Source organism: Manis pentadactyla, chromosome 7, assembly GCF_030020395.1.
Source record: "Manis pentadactyla isolate mManPen7 chromosome 7, mManPen7.hap1, whole genome shotgun sequence".
In the NCBI taxonomy this organism is placed as follows: domain Eukaryota; kingdom Metazoa; phylum Chordata; class Mammalia; order Pholidota; family Manidae; genus Manis; species Manis pentadactyla.
Genome location: NC_080025.1, coordinates 78,452,398 through 78,471,178, shown reverse-complemented (window position 1 = coordinate 78,471,178; position 18,781 = coordinate 78,452,398). Strand labels below are relative to the sequence as shown.

At 35.6% G+C, this 18,781-nt stretch overlaps 1 protein-coding gene across 11 annotated transcripts in view; it reads right to left on the bottom strand.

The window, feature by feature from the left end:
* PPP1R9A (protein phosphatase 1 regulatory subunit 9A) overlaps positions 1–18,781 on the bottom strand; it is a 337,367-nt gene that overhangs the window by 46,078 nt on the left and 272,508 nt on the right. For all 11 annotated transcript variants that reach the window (XM_057504534.1, XM_036894441.2, XM_036894440.2 and 8 more), the window contains 4 exons: positions 13,523–13,576; positions 10,775–11,004; positions 9,237–9,333; positions 8,962–9,133 (listed from right to left, as the gene is read on the bottom strand). In XM_057504534.1, the coding sequence (XP_057360517.1) occupies positions 8,962–9,133; positions 9,237–9,333; positions 10,775–11,004; positions 13,523–13,576 (553 nt within the window). The remainder of the gene's footprint in view (positions 1–8,961; positions 9,134–9,236; positions 9,334–10,774; positions 11,005–13,522; positions 13,577–18,781) is intronic.

Below are 18,781 nucleotides of genomic sequence, written 5' to 3'. Positions count from 1 at the left end.
AATAAGGCCCTATGGCTTAGCTTCCAGTTACTACTTTGTTTTAGTATTATATGGGGGATTATATAATCATTTAGCATTACATACTGTATATGTATTGAATTGGATACAGTAATTTGAGACCAAGTTACACAATTTCATCTCATCTTATGGTAATAACACTTTGGTTAGGAATCCATGCATTGGCAACTCTCACCCTGAACTCTTTTAATAGTTGGTTTCTTTAGAAAACCACCTCAAAGCTGATCAATTTTATATCCAAGTAGTATTTATGAAATTAGGAAGATGACTTCTTATTGTTTCAGAACAAGTAGAAGATTATTTGTTGCATCCTAATCTTTTAATTGGGGCTGAGTTTGTTCTATGAACTATGCATCTCATTTGCTAATCTTTGAAAAATATTAGGGAATTCCTTTTTACCTCTTTATCAGTAAATGCAATCTCAAAACTATCTGTATGGCCTTTGAAACATGATTTGGTCATTTGCTTTAGTGTGGTGTCTTTCCAGGGAGGTATTCAACTTGGCCTTCTTCAGGGTATGTTCGGCCTGTGCTCCTGGCCTCAGTGGGCAGAGGTTCTGTCCAAACCCTGTTGCCCGTATCTCAGGAATGATGCTTTTGTCACACCACTGGACTGCCCCTAGAAAGAGTGGCTGCGAGTCATAAAAAGATCTATGTGACAAAACCTATATTCCATCAAGTATCATTTGCAGCATTTGTAAGAGTTGTGGATCCTGAGATTCTGAAAGGATACAGAATTTAGATTTTGACAAGTGGGAAATGTATTTAAATATCTTAGGATTCCTTCATTAGCACACTTTAGAATCTGATAGACATCTGTATCACCTAAAATTTAAAGAATGGTAAAATCTAATCAAATGGGCAAACTGGTTGGGAAAAGCAGACTTCTATGAGTAGAACTATAAGGTAATGTGCAGAAATTGGCTCTAGGCAGATGAGATATGTGAATATCCTCTTCTTTACATTAGTGTCTTAGACATGAAAATAATACACAAGATTCTATGTTCTCATTCAAGTCTGCCTACAAGAATCTCAGTCAAAAATCTCTGGGTACTAGTAATTCTAAGCATGCTAACTAAGAAGGCAATCCCCCAAATTACATATTGTGATATTCCTTGATTAGTCCAGGAAGAATTCAGATCTTATGTCTTTGGTAGAAAAATTACTCAGTTACCTGAGATGACAGTTGGTGAAATGAATCTTTCAACTATGGGAAAACTTAGTTATTGACAACATTAGAAGATTTAAGAAAACTTATCTCACAATACTTGCCATCGTAATAATGCAATAGATGTGTAGCAATTTCTTAAGTACTTGTAAAAGACTGTAGCCACTAAGAGTACTTAAAAAAGAAATAAAACAGAAGTCTATAAATGCAATTTAAAATGTTTGTAGGTATTTAGCAAAGTTTATAAATAGGAACTAAGTATATTCAAAATACTAAATATTATTCAAAGTAGGTTTTTTATAGTTTAACTTGAGTAAATCAAACATTGTATTTAAAAACAAAATAAATATCCAAATGACCTTTGGGGTACTCATAAACCCCTCAGTGTCATCAAAAATCTCACAAGCAACAGAGTTTTCAGAGGACCTATATTCTAATGTTTCTTAAGCTTCCTGGTTAGTGGAATTTCCTCTAGGCCTCAGACATAATTACTAGAGTATCAAAGTAGAACATTAGTTCATGGCCACCAGAGTTGAGTTATAACAGAAAAAGCCCTAAGGATCTTGATACCATAACTATTGAAACAGTATGGTTGGCACATGGTTCATTATCATATACACAAAAGAATTTTCTGGTCCTAATTCCAAAAATAGCTGTTCTTTTTTAGTTTTAATTTTACAGATGTTGTGACCACATGATTGATCATGTTTCCATCTTGACAGGGAGATATCGAGTTAAATCTGTGGCCCATCCCAGAAAATCTACAGGACCCAACAACATGCACTTCATATGCAAACCACTTGGGCAGCCTCTTCTTCCAATTTCCATACCCCTCCATCCTGATTTCCCAAACTGTCTTCTAATCAATTTTACCTTAGCATAACTATATGGTATCTCCTATTTATATAAATATAATTTCATGGTGAACCAGAGCATATTTATAAAATGTAAACCACCCTTTAGAATATTGCTATCTTGTGAAGTTTCCTTGAAAAGGAGCTAAGTACCACATTTGGATTAAATGTCTTCCAGAAGATCACAATCAACCTTACAGATTGATGGCAAGCAAATAAAATTTGTTAAGTCAAAATAGAATATAAAGTAGCCCACTTTTCCTAAAATGGACAGAAATCATTAAGCTTATGCTCATTGCTGACAAAATAATTTGTTTTCTGTCAAATTGACATCTTTTAGTACTAAAGCATACTTCAGTATGACTGCAGGGTCTGGTGACTTCTGTGAACTTTGGCAGATATGGTGAGAAATATGAACGGAAGAGAGTTGTCTTTTTGCAACTGAATACCTCCTTTTGAATGCCTCATTGATTCAGCAACAAAAGTCTTAATGGTTTAAACAAAGACGGATGCAAAACTTTCACAAAACTAGACAGGCAATTTAGGTGCTTTGCTTTTTGACTAAGAGGACAGATTTTGGCTTTAATGATATGCCAGAAAATAATCAATACGTATTGATTTCTCATTCATTTGGCTTGTTCATTAAAATTTTCCACGGTGATTTTTACTGGGAATGTTCACTCTTTAATTAGCGCAATTCAATAATATTTCACAGAAAAATTATTTATTGGGGATTAAAAGTTTTTGAAAATAATTTGTTTAGAAAAAAATGAAAATTGTAAAAGTTTATCAAGAAATATGTCTGAATGCGTGATAGAAAAAGCTTGAATCTACTTTGGAATTGTCCCCTGCCCCAGTTTAGAGCTAAACAACATGACAGCATAGAATAATTACCTCATTGCTCTGTATCTAATGCACTTGTATAAGACACTCCTATAAAGCAGTGCAAGCCTTCGCTTTCCTTTTAATGACTTGCCATTTAATGAATTCTGGCTTTAATCATGCCTTTAACCTTATTTTAAAATTGTGGGTTCTAATGCTAAAAGTGAATGCTTAATGTACTCTCAGACTCTATCAGGAAATAAATCAGATGTTATGGTAAGGGTCTGGCTTGGCCTCAGATCCACAGGTATCTGAAAAGAGCCATGAGCAGTGAGGGTTCAGGGAAGGTCAAAAAGGACAGAGACAACACATGGTCACAGCCAAAGCAGAAAATTTCTTGGCAGAATCCAGTAGCCACAGGAACCTTCTAGAAGGTGTAATGTAAATGTCTGCCTGGTGTCTGGTGCCACCTTTTTTTTTCCTTATATTTTAAGCCTAAAATTTTTGTTATTTTTCTCATTCTTATTTTTCAATTATGCTACTTAAAATTTTTTATATTCAAAATATTTATTCAAAAAAGTTTACCATGTATGAAGATCATATAGAAAAAGGAGGAGAAAATGACACCCATGTTCCTATCATCAGGCCTAAAAAATAAAATTAGTACTTTGAAGCCCTCTCCATGCCTCATTTCTAGTTGGAGCCTGTTTTTGCACCTTAGTTAGTCCACAAAAGTATCCCTAAAGAATATATTAATTGATTTTGCTTGTTTTTTAATTTTGTATACATGTACATGAACAGTACATTACATTCTCAAAATTGTTTTTTTGTTTGTTCAAAATTTCATTGAAAGGTTTTACTAGGATTAGTTTTACCCCAGCTATTGTTAGCAATACAGTTGCACATTTTTGAACATGTGTTTTGGTATACATTGGCAAGAATTTCTGGAGTGCATATATGTACACAGGAGTGAACTTATCAGGCCATAGAATTTGCACATCTTCTATTTTACTGTATAATACCGTATTGTTTTCACAAAACAGCTGTATGAGTTTTCCTTTTTCTCCCCTACATGCTGGCTATCACATATTACTGTGAAACTTTATCTTTGCCAATGCTTTTATTTTTATTACTGAGTCTGAATATTTATTTATATTCATTAATTTTTGGTTTCTTCTTTTGTGAACTGATTTCTTATGTGTTTTTTCCATCTTTCTTTCATGTTAGTTGTATTTTCCTATGATTGGTTTGAGCTCTTAGTTCATTCTGGATAACAATTGTCTTTCTTAGTTTTATGGGCTACAAATATCTTCTCTAGATTTTTGCCTTCACTTTCCATGTTCTGTATATTATCTTTGGATGGTCAGATTTTCTTCATGTTACTGTGTCAAATTTATCAAACTTTTCTTATGATTTGGAATTTTTGTGTCTTAAGAAATCATATTAACATTCTCCTACATTTTCTTCTAAAAGTTTAAAATGTTGCCTTTCATATTTGAGACTTGAATTTAGAATCTATTTCATGTATCATATTAACATTCTCCTACATTTTCTTCTAAAAGTTTAAAATATTACCTTTCATATTTGAGACTTGAATTTAGAATCTATTTCATGTATGATATAAGGTCAGATCCAATTTCACTTTTTTTCCAAATCAACGATCCATTTTCCCAGCACCATTTGTTAGTCCATCCTTTCCCTACTAATCTGCAGTCTCAATTCCGTATTATTCTCCAACTGACAAGGATGGTCAGTCAGTCTGTCTCTGACTCTATTCTGCTGTGCTGGTCTACTGGTCAACTGCTGAGACCGTCTTAATTGCTATCATTTTTATAATGAGTATTGCACCTGAAAGATCATGTTCCCTCCTCTTTCCTCAGGAATATTCTGACAATTCTAGGCCAAGTTGTTCTTCCATATTCATTTTAGAAATAACCTGACAAGTTCTAAAAGAAAAATGAAAGCCCTGTTCAAATTCTGATTGAAACTGTGTGGAATATGTAGATTAATTTGACATGATGGTGCTTTTATAATATCAAGGCTTCCTACCTGTTTTGATTTTATAGGGTTTCTTGAATGTCTTTCCATGGGTCTTAAGCTTCTTTTATTAAATTCCTACTGTCTACCTTAGTTATTTTTTGTTACTATTATAAATGGTATTTTGTAAAAAAATTATATTTTCTGTTTGTTAGAATTGATTGATGTCTAATGATTCTTAGAGCCATCCATCCTGCTGAACTCTCATTAGTTCTAATGATCTCTAGACTCCAATTTAAGTATTCAATTTTATTATCAGTGAATAAAATAATTTTCTTCTTTTGTTTCATTCCTTATTATCTTTTCTCTTCTTTGCTTGTCTAGCATTGCTAGGACCTCTAGGACAACAGTGAATAGAAGAAGCAGTAATAGCACATTTAATGGTGAGATGTAAAAAGTATTCTTAATTTTGAAGGAAATTCTTGATTTTAACATTTCACCACTTAATATGTTTGATGGAGACTTCTGTTAGCTTCACATATCAAGTTGAGAAAGCCCCTTTGCATTTGTAGTTTTAATAAACCTTTTGTCATGAAAAAGGGTTCAATTGTATTAAATGTTTATCTTCATCTAATCAGATGATTATACACATTTTTCCTCTAATGTGTGAGCTATATGAGTTTTTAAATGTTAAATCAATTCTTTTTCCATTCTTATACTGCAGGCTTTCTCTTAGTTTTCAAGGCATCATATAGTTATTTTTGTATTACAGTCTCTCTTCTTTCTTTAATTTTTCTTAATTTTTAAAATGCATTTAGAAAGTCGTTCTTGTAAGTCAGTGTGCCACCAAGCTTTTGGTATTCAAAATACTTTTTTAAAGGTATCATAGCTACTTCTGACCACTCTAGGTAAGACTTTAATCATAATCTGCTTCATATGTAACTTCTACCTATTGGTCATAGGTTTTCGGGGTTTTTTAATCAGTATATTTAAGGAATTTGCAGACTCTTCTTTAAAAAAACAGCCTTTAAAATATTTCAAGCTGAAACCAATATTATCACAAGAATTCTGGAATATATAGAAGTTCAGGAAGAGCAACCTGTTTAAATAAATTTTCTAGGGAATCTAATCAAACTAAGACTACAACCCTTTCCTTACCAAGATTCCTCCAACATGCCTGTTCTCTGCTCTTATTCTAGTCTTTACTTAAATATCTGAGCAGCCAAAGACATTTCTAGTCACTGTGGTATGAGGTAGAGAATTCTATAGACCAGCATTAATCAGGCACTGAGAAATGACAACCATGAAACATGGCAGTAAGGACAAAGTGATCATTTTTTATCCTGGAAGATGTAAAATAATATTTGACCACCACACTGGTGTCAACTAGAAGGGACTTCGGGTTTGGTGAAAAAAAATTCTTATATTCATTTTTTTCTTTCTGACAAGAAAAAAAAGTCTTAGAATGAATTTGTATATATAACCTATCAAAATTTTAATGAGATACTTGAGTAGCCTTAGTTTATAAAGAGAACCATTTAAATGGTGTTCAAATACGACTTAAACTGTGGTAAATTTTTGCATGGTTTGGAAAAAGCTTTTATCACTCTAAAAACTGACAATAATTCGATATTGAGAGTCACATAGTTAATCCATCCCCACTTGGGAAGCTCATTCCTAGAACATGAAACCACGTGAAGACATGGCTGCTTATGTCACCCTTCCTTCCTCCTTCACCCTCCCTTTCCTTTCTCTTTCTTTCACCATTTCATTCTAACAAAGGTTTTCCTTGACCTATAATATAATTGATAATCCTTTTGCTTCACTGAGCTGCCTGAAGGCCTAAAAAACTGTAAGCCACTCATCCTCACAATAAAACACTCCAGTGCTTGGAAAGCAAATCAGAACCGGACAGTCCACAGGAGGTCAGGAGGCACCACACTGCATCTGAGGGGCAGGGACTAGTGGGACTGATGGTAACGGCTGTGCTCATCCTCTGGCAAAAAGGGGTGTCTGGTAGGGGAAGTCTTTAAATGTCGAATGGCCTATGTTGGGTCCTCAGTTTGACTTCCTTTTCTAAACCTCTAGGACTTCGCGTAACCTAGCAACAGAAGCAAAGGATCAATTTAGAAAAATGCTTTCCAAAGCATTCCTATATCGCTACTGACCGAGCCATTTTAGTTTATGTGGTCACACGTTGAAATTCAAGGAGATTTATCACTGTCCTCGGCAGCAAAACTGGAAGAGCACTGCTTGATATGTATGCTACTAATGTCTGTGATGACAGATTCTACCTCTACTGCACAAGCATGGATTGGTTTCAGTAAGAATTAGTAGTCTCTGCATCTCACTGTGAACGGACAGTGTTGCTAGGGAAACTGATAATTATGTGGCAAAATGGAGGGTGTAGAATAGAAAAAGGGTACAGAAGAAATAGAAGGTTTTGATCCAGATCAGTATGTTAATAGTATAGTTTGTTTATCTTTGGTAGTCACATAATTAAATAAATACCATTAATTATATGTTTCACAAGATACAGATTTCTCAACTGAAAGAATGAGCAGAAATGAATTGGACTCAAAAGCTATTGGTTACTCATTATACTCTGTGTGTATCACAGCAGAAACATATATTTAAAAATTACATTTATTTTAAGAATTAAAATATTCAAAAAGGTGGAAAAAAAACCACATTGATTTGAGTTCTGACATTTTTCTTTAGAGATCAGTTATACAGCATTCCAGATTTAACAGCTATAATTCCAGAAAAGCTCTAATAAAATTGCCTTTTTTCATTTCATGGACTAAGTCATGTAGCCTCCAAATACCTTTAGGGTGGGGAAGAAAGAAGTGTTACTATTTCTGTATTATGTGTAGCAAAGCCAACCCAGAGAAGTTGAATGACCTTCCTGAAGTCATGCAGCTCTTCAGTGAGCAGAAATGCTGATGCTAAATATTCCACTTCAAGCTGCCCAAGAGGTGTTATTTACAGATAACATCTTGTTAAGGGAAAACCCAGAGAAAGGACATAAAGTTAGTGATTGGACTTACATCTCCAGATACTGCTTTAATTTTAAATGAAGATTTCCCATACTTCTCATTTTTTAGTGGCTACGAGTTTAGTTCTAAAAGTTAACTATATGTTATAAATACTTGTTTATCTGGAAAATCTCATTGGAGACATTTTAATATGTGAGAAAGATCATCAAAGAATTAAGCAGCTCATTATGAGCAGAGTTTTCCTGCATGTCAAATCACTGCCTGTGAATTGTCAGTTCTACCATGACATTGCTCACTGCACAACTTCTGTTATTTTCCCTTTTTCCAAGGACTATGAGGCAGATATTTTAAAAGACAAAACCAGAAGGTTTATTTCCTCCTGTGTATTGATCTTTATAAAGTCTTATACATTTTTCTTACTTATAAATAAACTATAGATATTAAAATGATCACTCACCTTCATATAAATATATATACAATCTCTGTGTGGGGTTATGTGTGTGCAAGAAAGTAAGTGTTTTATCTATGGCTGTATGAAAGAAGACAATTATTTACAATAGAAAATATTTTGAAAAAATATTTATGTTTTTAAATATTTTAATATTTAAGCATTAAAATTGTTTAAAAAGAAGAGCTTTTGGTCTTATTTGGTCTTTGACAGCAAAGAATAAGTATATACATAGGACACTAATGGAAAAGCACAAAATTATACAGAACTTCTTAACTCCATGAATTCCAAGGGTTGAAGGGAGGCTGTCAGCTGCCTGATGCTATGAAAAAGATCTTCATTAGTGATTCAAAAATTTTAAGCCTTACTCATTACTAAATAAGTAGTGTAGCTCACACTAGATGGGATGAACTACCATTTTCAGATAGTCAACTAAGTCTATCTACATTACGGTTTTAAAATAATAATTGACCGGTCTTAGGTTGGAATTTTGTTATTTCCTTACATCAAAGCATTCATTTTTGGTAAGACATGATAGATTCCTACTTTGACAAGCCTTGCTTCTTTCTCACAACAGGAATGCTTTCTCAATTTTATATCTCTTTGCGAGAAAAAGAATGTAAGGCCAAATTTTACAGTCAATAAAAACCAATTTTTGTGGTTAGGTTAAACCAACCTTGACTTAGGCCATCTTGACAAGACGTATGCTTGGCATCCACATTCTCCATGACGTCTGCTTTAGAGACCTCACCAAGAGATGTTCTTCTCTCAAAGATGTTGTTGTTATTGTTAACTTGAGTCCCATTTTGCTTCAGTAGCCTGAACACCTCAGCTTCTAAATCTTTAATCTAAAGAAAGAAAAATCCATTCATAAAACTCTAACACACCACTCCAAGCACCAGGTACCAGGCAAACCACCTGATTATTTAGTTGCTTTCAGGACAAACTCACCCGTACTTGCAGGCCTTGAACTTCTACAAGATGAGCTTTTTCCAAATCTTCCATTTTCTTTCTTTCGGCTTCCTGTCTTTTGATGAAATCAAGTTCTCTTAAGGAGAAAACAATAGATACGATTACATCAAACAATAAATGAGGAACCGTGGAAGTTCTTATCTGAAGCACTAAACTACAGATTAGGATAAATAACTAGACAGCCATTTAAATAAGCAAAACTCAATCACAGTTAGAAAAAAGGTATCTGATAATGAAAGCAAATAAAACATTTTAATGGATCACCAAGAAAAATGATTTGATTCTGTTTATTATGATTTTCATTTGTAGCTCCTGATTCTAGAGCACACAGACACATTTAGATAGGAGCTACTGAACTAATGAGTCACCTTGGGTAATTTAGTGGAGATAATTACATGTTAGATAGAATTCCACATTTATAAAGCCATATGCCTAGTAAACTGATGAAACTATATGGTAAGAGTTCAGAAAAGAATTAAAATGAGATTGCTTCCTGTGAATGGGTGGGTCAGAAACTCTGAGGGGAGTTGCTGTCACTTAACACATCTGAGGATAAAATGGGGAGGAGAAATATCTCCATTTTGAGAGCCTGGAATACAATATACAAATTTAGCGAAACTTATTATAAAATTATTACATGAGGTAAGAGTTAGGTATGATACTGTTAAAATAGTGATGTATCAATTCATGGTCACAAAGAGCAATTTCCCTCTTTTTAACAATGTTTTTATAGCATTCTACTTTAAAAATTAAAAACATTTTCTGTGATAGGATGTAACAGAGATATGGAGAATCTTACATATACGCTTAGCTCCTAACTCTTGGCAATGGAAGACCAGAAGAGGTACTAGCACTACTTTTTCCTGTTCCTGCTCACCAGAACAGTATCTCCCCAGTCAATTTCCCTGAAATTACACCAAGAGCCAATGGCACTAGCTCAGAAAGAGCTGCTGAAATTCAAAAGCAGAGTGTGGTGGGTCTAGTACTGCAGTGAACGGAGGCCCTCGTGATTCTCTCAACAGCTGAGAAAAGGGAAGTGGCAGGGCAGGCAGTCTTGCTGCTCAATATTTACACTACGTGTAGTGGAAAACATCTGCAGTTTCTCATTCTAACAGAGAAAGCAGCAGCCTCATCAAGGCCCCAGTTGCTGCTTTGCATATACTATGCCCAACAGTCATTCTGCACGACTTCAAGCTGGACTTCTTGCTTCTAAATCAGATGTTTCAAAAAGGATAGAGATTCAAATGTCTTCACAGTTACTATCAATGATTAACTATTGGAAAGAAATAAGGAGGTAACGAGTTGTCAAAAAGCATAATATAAACAAAATATGGTCTCATATAAAAAAATAATAGAAAGGCTTCCCAAAACTCAATGCCCATTTATGCTTTAACTATGCTTCTTAGAGGGATGACTCTGAGGCTACCTTTTCTATTGCACTAGATATTATAAAATTAGTGGATATAAACCTTCTTTAGACCTACGTAGCTGTTCTTTAGTGATTAGAAGTTGCTTACTTTTGTTGAAAATCCTTGATCAGTTTCTTTGCCTTGTTGTATTTCTTTTCCAAGGCCTGATACTGGCTTTGAGTCTCTTTGAGGTGCTCGTTCACCGTGTGGCACAGCGTTTGGGCCTCAATCCAGTAACTCTCCAACTTCAACATTCTCTCTTTATTCTCTTCTATATTCTGTTGGAGTTGGGTTTTTTCTAGCTCCCACCTCACTTTCTCATTTTCTGCTGCTTGCAGCTGGATAAAGCAAATGTCAAGGCACAGATAATCCCTCCTAGTTTTACAGTGTGTTTTAGATTAAATTCCACAGTTATATATACTGAATCATCAAACACCTTGAGATGAGAAGAGCAAACATTATTTTCATCATTTCATAGATTACCAAATGGAAGCCTTGAAAAGTGAAATGTTCTAAGGTTGCACATATGATAAAACATGGATTTAATTCCAACTCCCGTGATCTTTTTATCACACCATGTGGTCTAAAATTCTGTGAGCAATAAAAAATGTTTCAGAATTTGATTATGTCCAATGAACTTCAACATGCTTTCTTTTAGAAATTTTAAAGTCATAATTATATGTAAAAAATTAACACAAAAAGGGAGGAGGGAGAGGCAAGCTGGGAAGGAGAGAGGGTTGTAGCATAGAATGACCTAATGGCTAAGAGAAGGACTCTGGAATTATTCAGTTTAGATGTGAATCTGAGCTCTGCCATTATTGGCCTTTAAACCTTAGGCAGGTAATTGAAGTTCTCTAAAACCCAATTTATATTATCGATGAGACAGAACTGTGATATAACACACCAGCATGCTTGGAATAGCTCCTGGGGCATAATAATCTGATGTGTGTTAGTTATTTTTACTTTGTTTTTATTCCTTTTGGTGACATTATTATATGCTTTATTTCAATTGACATGAACATAGTCTATAGATCATTAGTTTACTGGCAGTGTTCTGAATTTCTAGAGCCTTATAAACTCCAATTTGCAGAAAAGTATAAAAAGTGGTATAAGTAAAAATATAAATTATCGCTGAATTAATTTAAATTCCTCCAACAGAACAGAAAGGCAGATTCCTGCAGTTTCTGCTTCCAGGGACTCTTATGAATAGATAGGAATCTAGCCAAATCTCTCATTTCAACAGAAATTGAAAGCTTATCCTTCAGGTGAGGGGTCAAAGGTCATCTATTCAAATAAATGACCTTTATAGTAGTGCTTCATTTATTTCACATGCCTCCTTTAAAACCCAAAGGATACACATACCAATTTTCAAAATCTAAGACATTCCAAAATCATACAATGGAAATTCATATATGTTTTTATGTTTATTTTAAACTAAATACATTGGCAAAACAGATTACAATGTAAAAAAGTAATCAAAAAACATTTCAAAGTCAGGAATTCTATTATCAACATGGATATAAATAGAGTCACGGTAAAGTACACTATGGATATTATATTGTCAATAATGAGAAAATGCAAAATACTAACTTACAGGATTTTCTATATTAAATGTTCATACTCTAACACATAGGCTTTGTTAAAGCACATACAATCACAGAGAAAACTTTTCCCTGATTGTAACCAAGAATTAAAAAAAAAATCTCCTATTCTCCCTTTCTGTGCCAAGAAACAATAGCAATTTAAAACAGGCCAGGGTTTTTACTGCCTCTTTTATTAAGCAATGTTCTGCACTTAAGTTGTTTATTTACCAACCACTACTAATTTAAAGATTATTATTCACAGAGCTTGGCTGACACCATGAATGATGTATAGTCATGTTTTGACTAAAGAGCTACAGAGTTATTAGCTGAGAATACCATTTAACCAAAATAGCCTCATTAATTCATCTCCAATGAAAACACATGGAAAAACTAAAACAAGTGTTCAGTGTGAACAGGAAAGCAGATTGTTAATGGTGTGTGTGTGGGGGGGGGAATTATGTCTTAATTTTTTAAAGACCACATCAACAACAAAAAAATTTGTTTTAAAAGTAACTCAAAAGGCGTTTTTCAATCTTTGAAATTACTTATTTGATAAACTAGACACAATTCTAGGAATTTACAAGTACCTTATGATTTCCCAATTAAAAATGCCTTTTTGAGTCTTGTATTTTTTTCATACGTAAACTAAAAATACATACTCCCTTTATCAAGAATTCCTTTTTCCACAAATTTAAATAGTGTGAGCTAAACGTATCTCATAATTTCCAGCAGCATCTAGCAGCTAAAATAAATTATTCATATATTACACGAAATTTCATATTTATTAGAAATTGGAATATTTTTCCATGAAAAATAATGTGCTATGTTAAAAAATACATTGTTTTTGATGAATAAGTTAGAAATAAGTTATTAAACCTATTTAAAATAAGGTAAATAAAGAGACATAGATACAATATAATAGCTTGTGCTTAAGGAATTAGTGGTGAGATAATAATCCAGATGCTTGAACCATTAAAAATACTCACTTTTTAAGGAAAGCTCAGAGGGAGATGCCAATATAGGTGCAAATATGTAAACATGTATTTTTAAAGCACTGTGCTATTTCCACTGAGGGGGTATGGTGATGCTCACCCCCCTAGGGGTATGTGCTCTCACTGGTGGGTTTGCCTACACATCCAACTGTGGAAGTGATTCTCTTACATTTATACTCTTTGAAATGCTCAGGAACAAATCCTTTAGTCCTAGGGCAGAATTTATTCATAGCATGCTAAGTTTAAAAAGTTCAATTCAAATCGCATGTGTTGGTGCTTACCTTGGTCTTCAATTTTTGAATCTCTGCTTCTGTAACTGCATGTTTGATTTGCAACTGAAAATTGAAAAGAAAGGAAAAAATCTGAACTAAGAAAGTGTATGCATATTTTCAAAGCTTCGGCAGCTATAAGAGAACCTTATTACACTGCAGAAAGCCTAGCAAAGTGCTGCAATGCAGCAGGCTGTAAATTACAACATCTAGTGTGTAAAATGATTCACTAAGTACAAACTAATTAAACACAGGGTTTATGGCCCACACTCCCTAACATTAGATTGGGTTACGAATTTAACTGCTCAGAGACCAAAGAGAAGAAAACGCCATTTGCTTGCCCTCTTTGCAGCAATTCCTTGATGATTTGAGTGTCAAGGAATCATTTCCTTGCAGTCTTGCGGACAGTTTAAACCGGCAAATCAGCCAGTAGCGGCGTGAAGATTCGGTTCCAAGTTTGGCAGAAAGGTGGCGCTACGGTTCCGCGAGTCAGCCGCACGTTAGGTGGAACAGCGCTTCCACCACTCAGGCAACTTGGAAAGCAGAAGCCGGGGATGATGCCGACAGTTCCACAGAGAAATTTGTGACTTTTTTTTGTAATCGCAGAAAAGGTATAGATCTAGATTTCTGTCCTCCTAAAGATCTACTCTTAACTGAGGACCTAGACCCCAGAAAGCTTCAGCTGCAGTTTATGAGCCTGAAAGCCACCATTTGCTTTTGTTTGTTTTGCTTCTCCCCTCCCCACCTTTGTTTTCTCTGTCAGGGAAGAAGGACAGAAACATTCACTTCCTTAGGGGATAAAAAAAAATACACCAAAATTTATGGAAAACAATTTATGGGTTGACAGGTTAGTCTCTGAAATCCTTGAGGCCGTATGTTTTTAGAATTTAGAATTCTTCCAATTTCAGAAAGGTAGTAAGGTGCATTTTCTATAAATTGTGTATTACCCACAGCAGGGTCTGTGGAGGCACTCTGTAATCACACATGAATGTTTTTTTGTCACCAAACTATGAAAATCCCCATTAAGTGAGGGATATGAAGACTAAAAATAACATCCTATCAGTTTGGGTCAGGTTTACCTCCAAATGAGTTGGCACCGAATTATTTTTAAAAATGGTTTTTTTAGTATTTTGGATTTAAGATTATACAAGAGAGACTATAAACCTTTAATATTACTGTAACCAAATAAGTCTAAGGTTTTCTTACTGAAAAAATAAGTGAGAGAGTTGATAGAAGGACATAAATATGAACCTTTGGAGATCACAACCCCTCGCAAGCCTCAGCCCTCCCTTGGTTTGTAACCTGCATTTCCTTGCTTTATACAGGACTGGTAGGGGAATAGGAGACGGATGAAGAGGGAAAGAAGCTATAATCAAGGACAGGTTTGTTCAGCACCCTTGGATGTCAATGAATAAAGAAGCCCAGAACCTGAGAACTCCAAACTCTGCAAAATGCTCCCTTTTGATGCTCCCAGGCCTCCCATTATGTTTAAGGCCCTGTGGTATTGTCATCTTGACTGTTTCAAATAAAGTTCTGCCCCACTCGCATCATTTATCTTCCCTTCTCACTCTCGGATCTGGAAATTCCTGCCGTCTTGCCAAGGCAGAGTTTGCCAAGGGGATAAACAAAAATACACCAATCCTCACTGGTTCCTACTGCTCTGGAACCAGTTCTACACTCTGCTCCCAGTCTCTAGACAGGAAGCACCCGCTGTGCAGCTGTCATTCTTTTATGAGGCCCAAACAGACAGTCCCGGCTCTCTCAGTTTCTAATCAGCTCTCGTGTACTATGCTTAACTTACCTGCCTTTAGCAGATAGCCCAGAGCACCAATGTACCCGGCAAGGGCTGCTCCAAATTCATGGCAACTCCCTCCACCTCACTGGAGGTCTGAGCTTACCCAGAGCTCTCATCTGGATGAATCTTTGGGGACTTGACAATACTGGGCAGCCCAGCCTGACATGCTCCAATGCCCAAGCGGATACTCCGACTATGGGCCCCGCAGTGAACACAGTACTGCAGAATCGTGGATCCTGACCCTTTAGGACTCAACTTTAGACATGGAAAATCGGCCTGGTCTAGTGCTCACAGCAGATCACTGTTAAAATCAAGACTAGAACCTGGATCCTTTGGTTCCTGATCCAGTTCCATTTTCCTTAGAAAACAGGGTTTAGTTTAATAGGCATTTATTGAACTGCTATGTGCAAGAGGCTGTGAAAGTAACTCTTTCTCCTCCTAATAAATGTTAGTGCTAATCTCCCCTAGCAAAATAAACTAATAAACTAAAAAATGGCAAAAGTACTTAGATGTTAGACATGCTACATTACTTTATATATATAAATATAAATATATACACTCAGTCACACATTTATGACTATAAGGAATTATTTGCCATGGAGATCTTACACTTCATTGTGAACACACACAGACAACCAGCAAATCCATGTGCATAGATGATTTTGGAGTATCTGCAATTGTTACTGACAAGAAGATCAACTCCTTGCTCTTTCTACTGTGTGCCAAATATGAGGAGGAGGTACATTAGACTGCTTGAATTCCTCTCAGGCCTACTGTGGACTAAACGCATGATGCCTGAAAATTCCGTAATGTCTCTTGCTTTCATTTTCCTCACCTGTAAAATGTAGCTCCTCGTAAGTCATGACCTTCCTTATTGGAAGATTAAGTGACATAACCCATGTAGAGCTCTTAGCACAGTGGCTGGTACAGAATAAGACCTCTAAAGATGGCCATGACTAGGAGAGAATGATCTGAAACTGGGTTTCAGTAGTTTAAGTTGCAGAGCTCATAGCAAGTGTCAAAGCCAGGTTTTACACATTTCAGTCCATTCCACTAATACTAAGTTTGTTACATTTGCAGGACCCTCTATCTTTTTTATTATTTCCTGTATCATTGCCGATGAGTCTGCTAAGGAAGCAGGACAGGAGCTATTCACCTCATTGTTCATTTGGGGAAAGAGGCTCAGAGAAGTTATGTGCCTTGAGGTCTGATTCCCCTGCTGCCCCTGTGTTTCCTTCACGATGAACCTAATTTGGGGATACATTTTTCATTTAATCCTCACAAAAACCCTGAGGCTCACGTCACCATTGTCACCTCCCAGATGAGAAATTATTACTCTGACTGTAGACCATGGATCACTTCTGGTAGTCTCTGAGTATTCTGACACTAAATACAAAATGGTGCTCAATCAGTTGCTATTATTATTCATGGATTTTAGGAAGAAATACATTCCTCATTATTCAACCAGCATTTACTGAATGAGACTATATGTCAGGTACCGTGCTAGTCACTGAGGATACAGGAATGTGCTAGAGAATCTACCTTCAAAAGCTACAAGGAATACCCCTCCTGAGAGAAGTCTCAAGATTACCCTGAGAGAAACCTTGACAGAAATGTCAGAGGGCACCTGCTCCTAGATGGCCTCGTTAATCTTATTCCTATAAGCAGGTCTGATGGCCTTCAGCTTTGGCCTATTTGTTACATCTCCAACCATGGACCCTACTTCTGGGCAAAGTGGGCATGGAGGGCCTGAGATACCTCCTTCTCATGAGGAAGAGAAAACTGCTTTTCAAAGGGGTGAAATAACTTGATAGAGGAAGAACAGTTGGTTAAAAAAAAAAAAGAGTTGAGTATTCTTCTAGAGCAGTTTTCCCTCCATGTATTTAATTAACCTTTCCAAAGTAGAGGTCTAGGGGTTCACACATCACCTGAAACTGGTCAGGCTGACTGCAGGGAGAGTTGCTCAACAAGATTGGTTAATAGAAACGGAGCCTGAAATACCTGTTGGAACTTATGGGCTTCAGAGAATGTAGGTTTGGAGAAAAGAGTTGGGAAGAGAGGATATAAATAAAAAGAAAAGGTTAAGGATTGCAGGTCAGTGTCTTAACTTATAAGACTAATCTCTGTCATCTTTGACATGAATGACATAGATATCCAACCCAGATTACAGCACAAATAAACATATGTGTTCCTGAGGACAGTAGTAGTTCCATGCAGGTGTATCTGCTGTGTATATTTTCTGCTTATTTCTTTTAAAAATATGAATATAGAACATGTACCCTATCACCAAATCAATATAATCCTAATATAACCCTAATATAACTTCACTAGAAATACTTACATTGAAACATAAATAGAAAAACTTAATTTTTGCGCTGTCTTTACCTATCTTGTGCAAGCATGGAAAACATTTTTAAGACAGTATCTTTGCAGGAAAGAATTTAAGCGAACTTTAGTACTAGCGAATTTACAATCAGATAGGAGCAACATTCCCTGTTCTTATACAAGGCCAAAATGATATTTGCATAGAATTTTGGGAAATGGTTTCAGTATTAGAATAAAAACTTTTACAGTGATCTTTGTTTAATTGAAGTCTGTCTTAACCATGAAAACATAACTTCCACAAAAGAATCAGAGCTGTTTTTGCCTATACTTTGATACTGTTAAAATGAAGCTATACCATATTTCTTTATAATTTCTGCTCAAAGCTTTATATATATTATCTATATATTCACAAAAGTGTTTTTCGCAGGGAATAGTTTATGCAAAATTAGCTGAAACTGGCTGACTGAGCGATAACACAATCTAATCTAAATGATAACACGAATTGCAGCATATGTAGCATGGGTGAGGTACTCCAGCAAGGTCACTCCCTAAGGAGGTGCTCATAAGTTGCTTATTAATAATGAAGGGGCTGGATGTAGGTGACAGCCTATAATTACAGTTCCTCTTTAAAGAAAAATCTTTACTGCTAAGCAGGTAACATTTTATACCCCTGGAAAATTCTCTATAATGGAATGGTCCTTAAACACAACTTTATTATCTATTTATAACTTTTTCTGGATTATTTTTCATAGATTCCTCATGACTAAGTAAGTAAAATAATGCAAATTTTAGACTTCACTTTCTCCTCAGGACAAGTGCAGACGTGTTTTTCCTGGGCGCTGAGACCCATGGCTTCTGAGGAGGTGGGGTGGGGGACACTGGCACCTGGCCAGCAGCTTCTCATTTGGCCTCTTCCTACTTCCCACTAAACTTTCAGTGAAATCACATTAAAAAAGAGAATGGAGAACCAATGGAAACTAAAACTAAAAACAACCATTACTAGAATATGAAAGTCATGAAACTGAGTTAAGAAAAACCTATCCAAGCTTCACTCTGAAGATAGGGTGACACTCTGGGCCTCCATCGCTGATTACTGAGATCCTGAGTCTGTCCAGTAAGAGAGCTGGGTAAATGCTGTCTCTCCTGGGAAC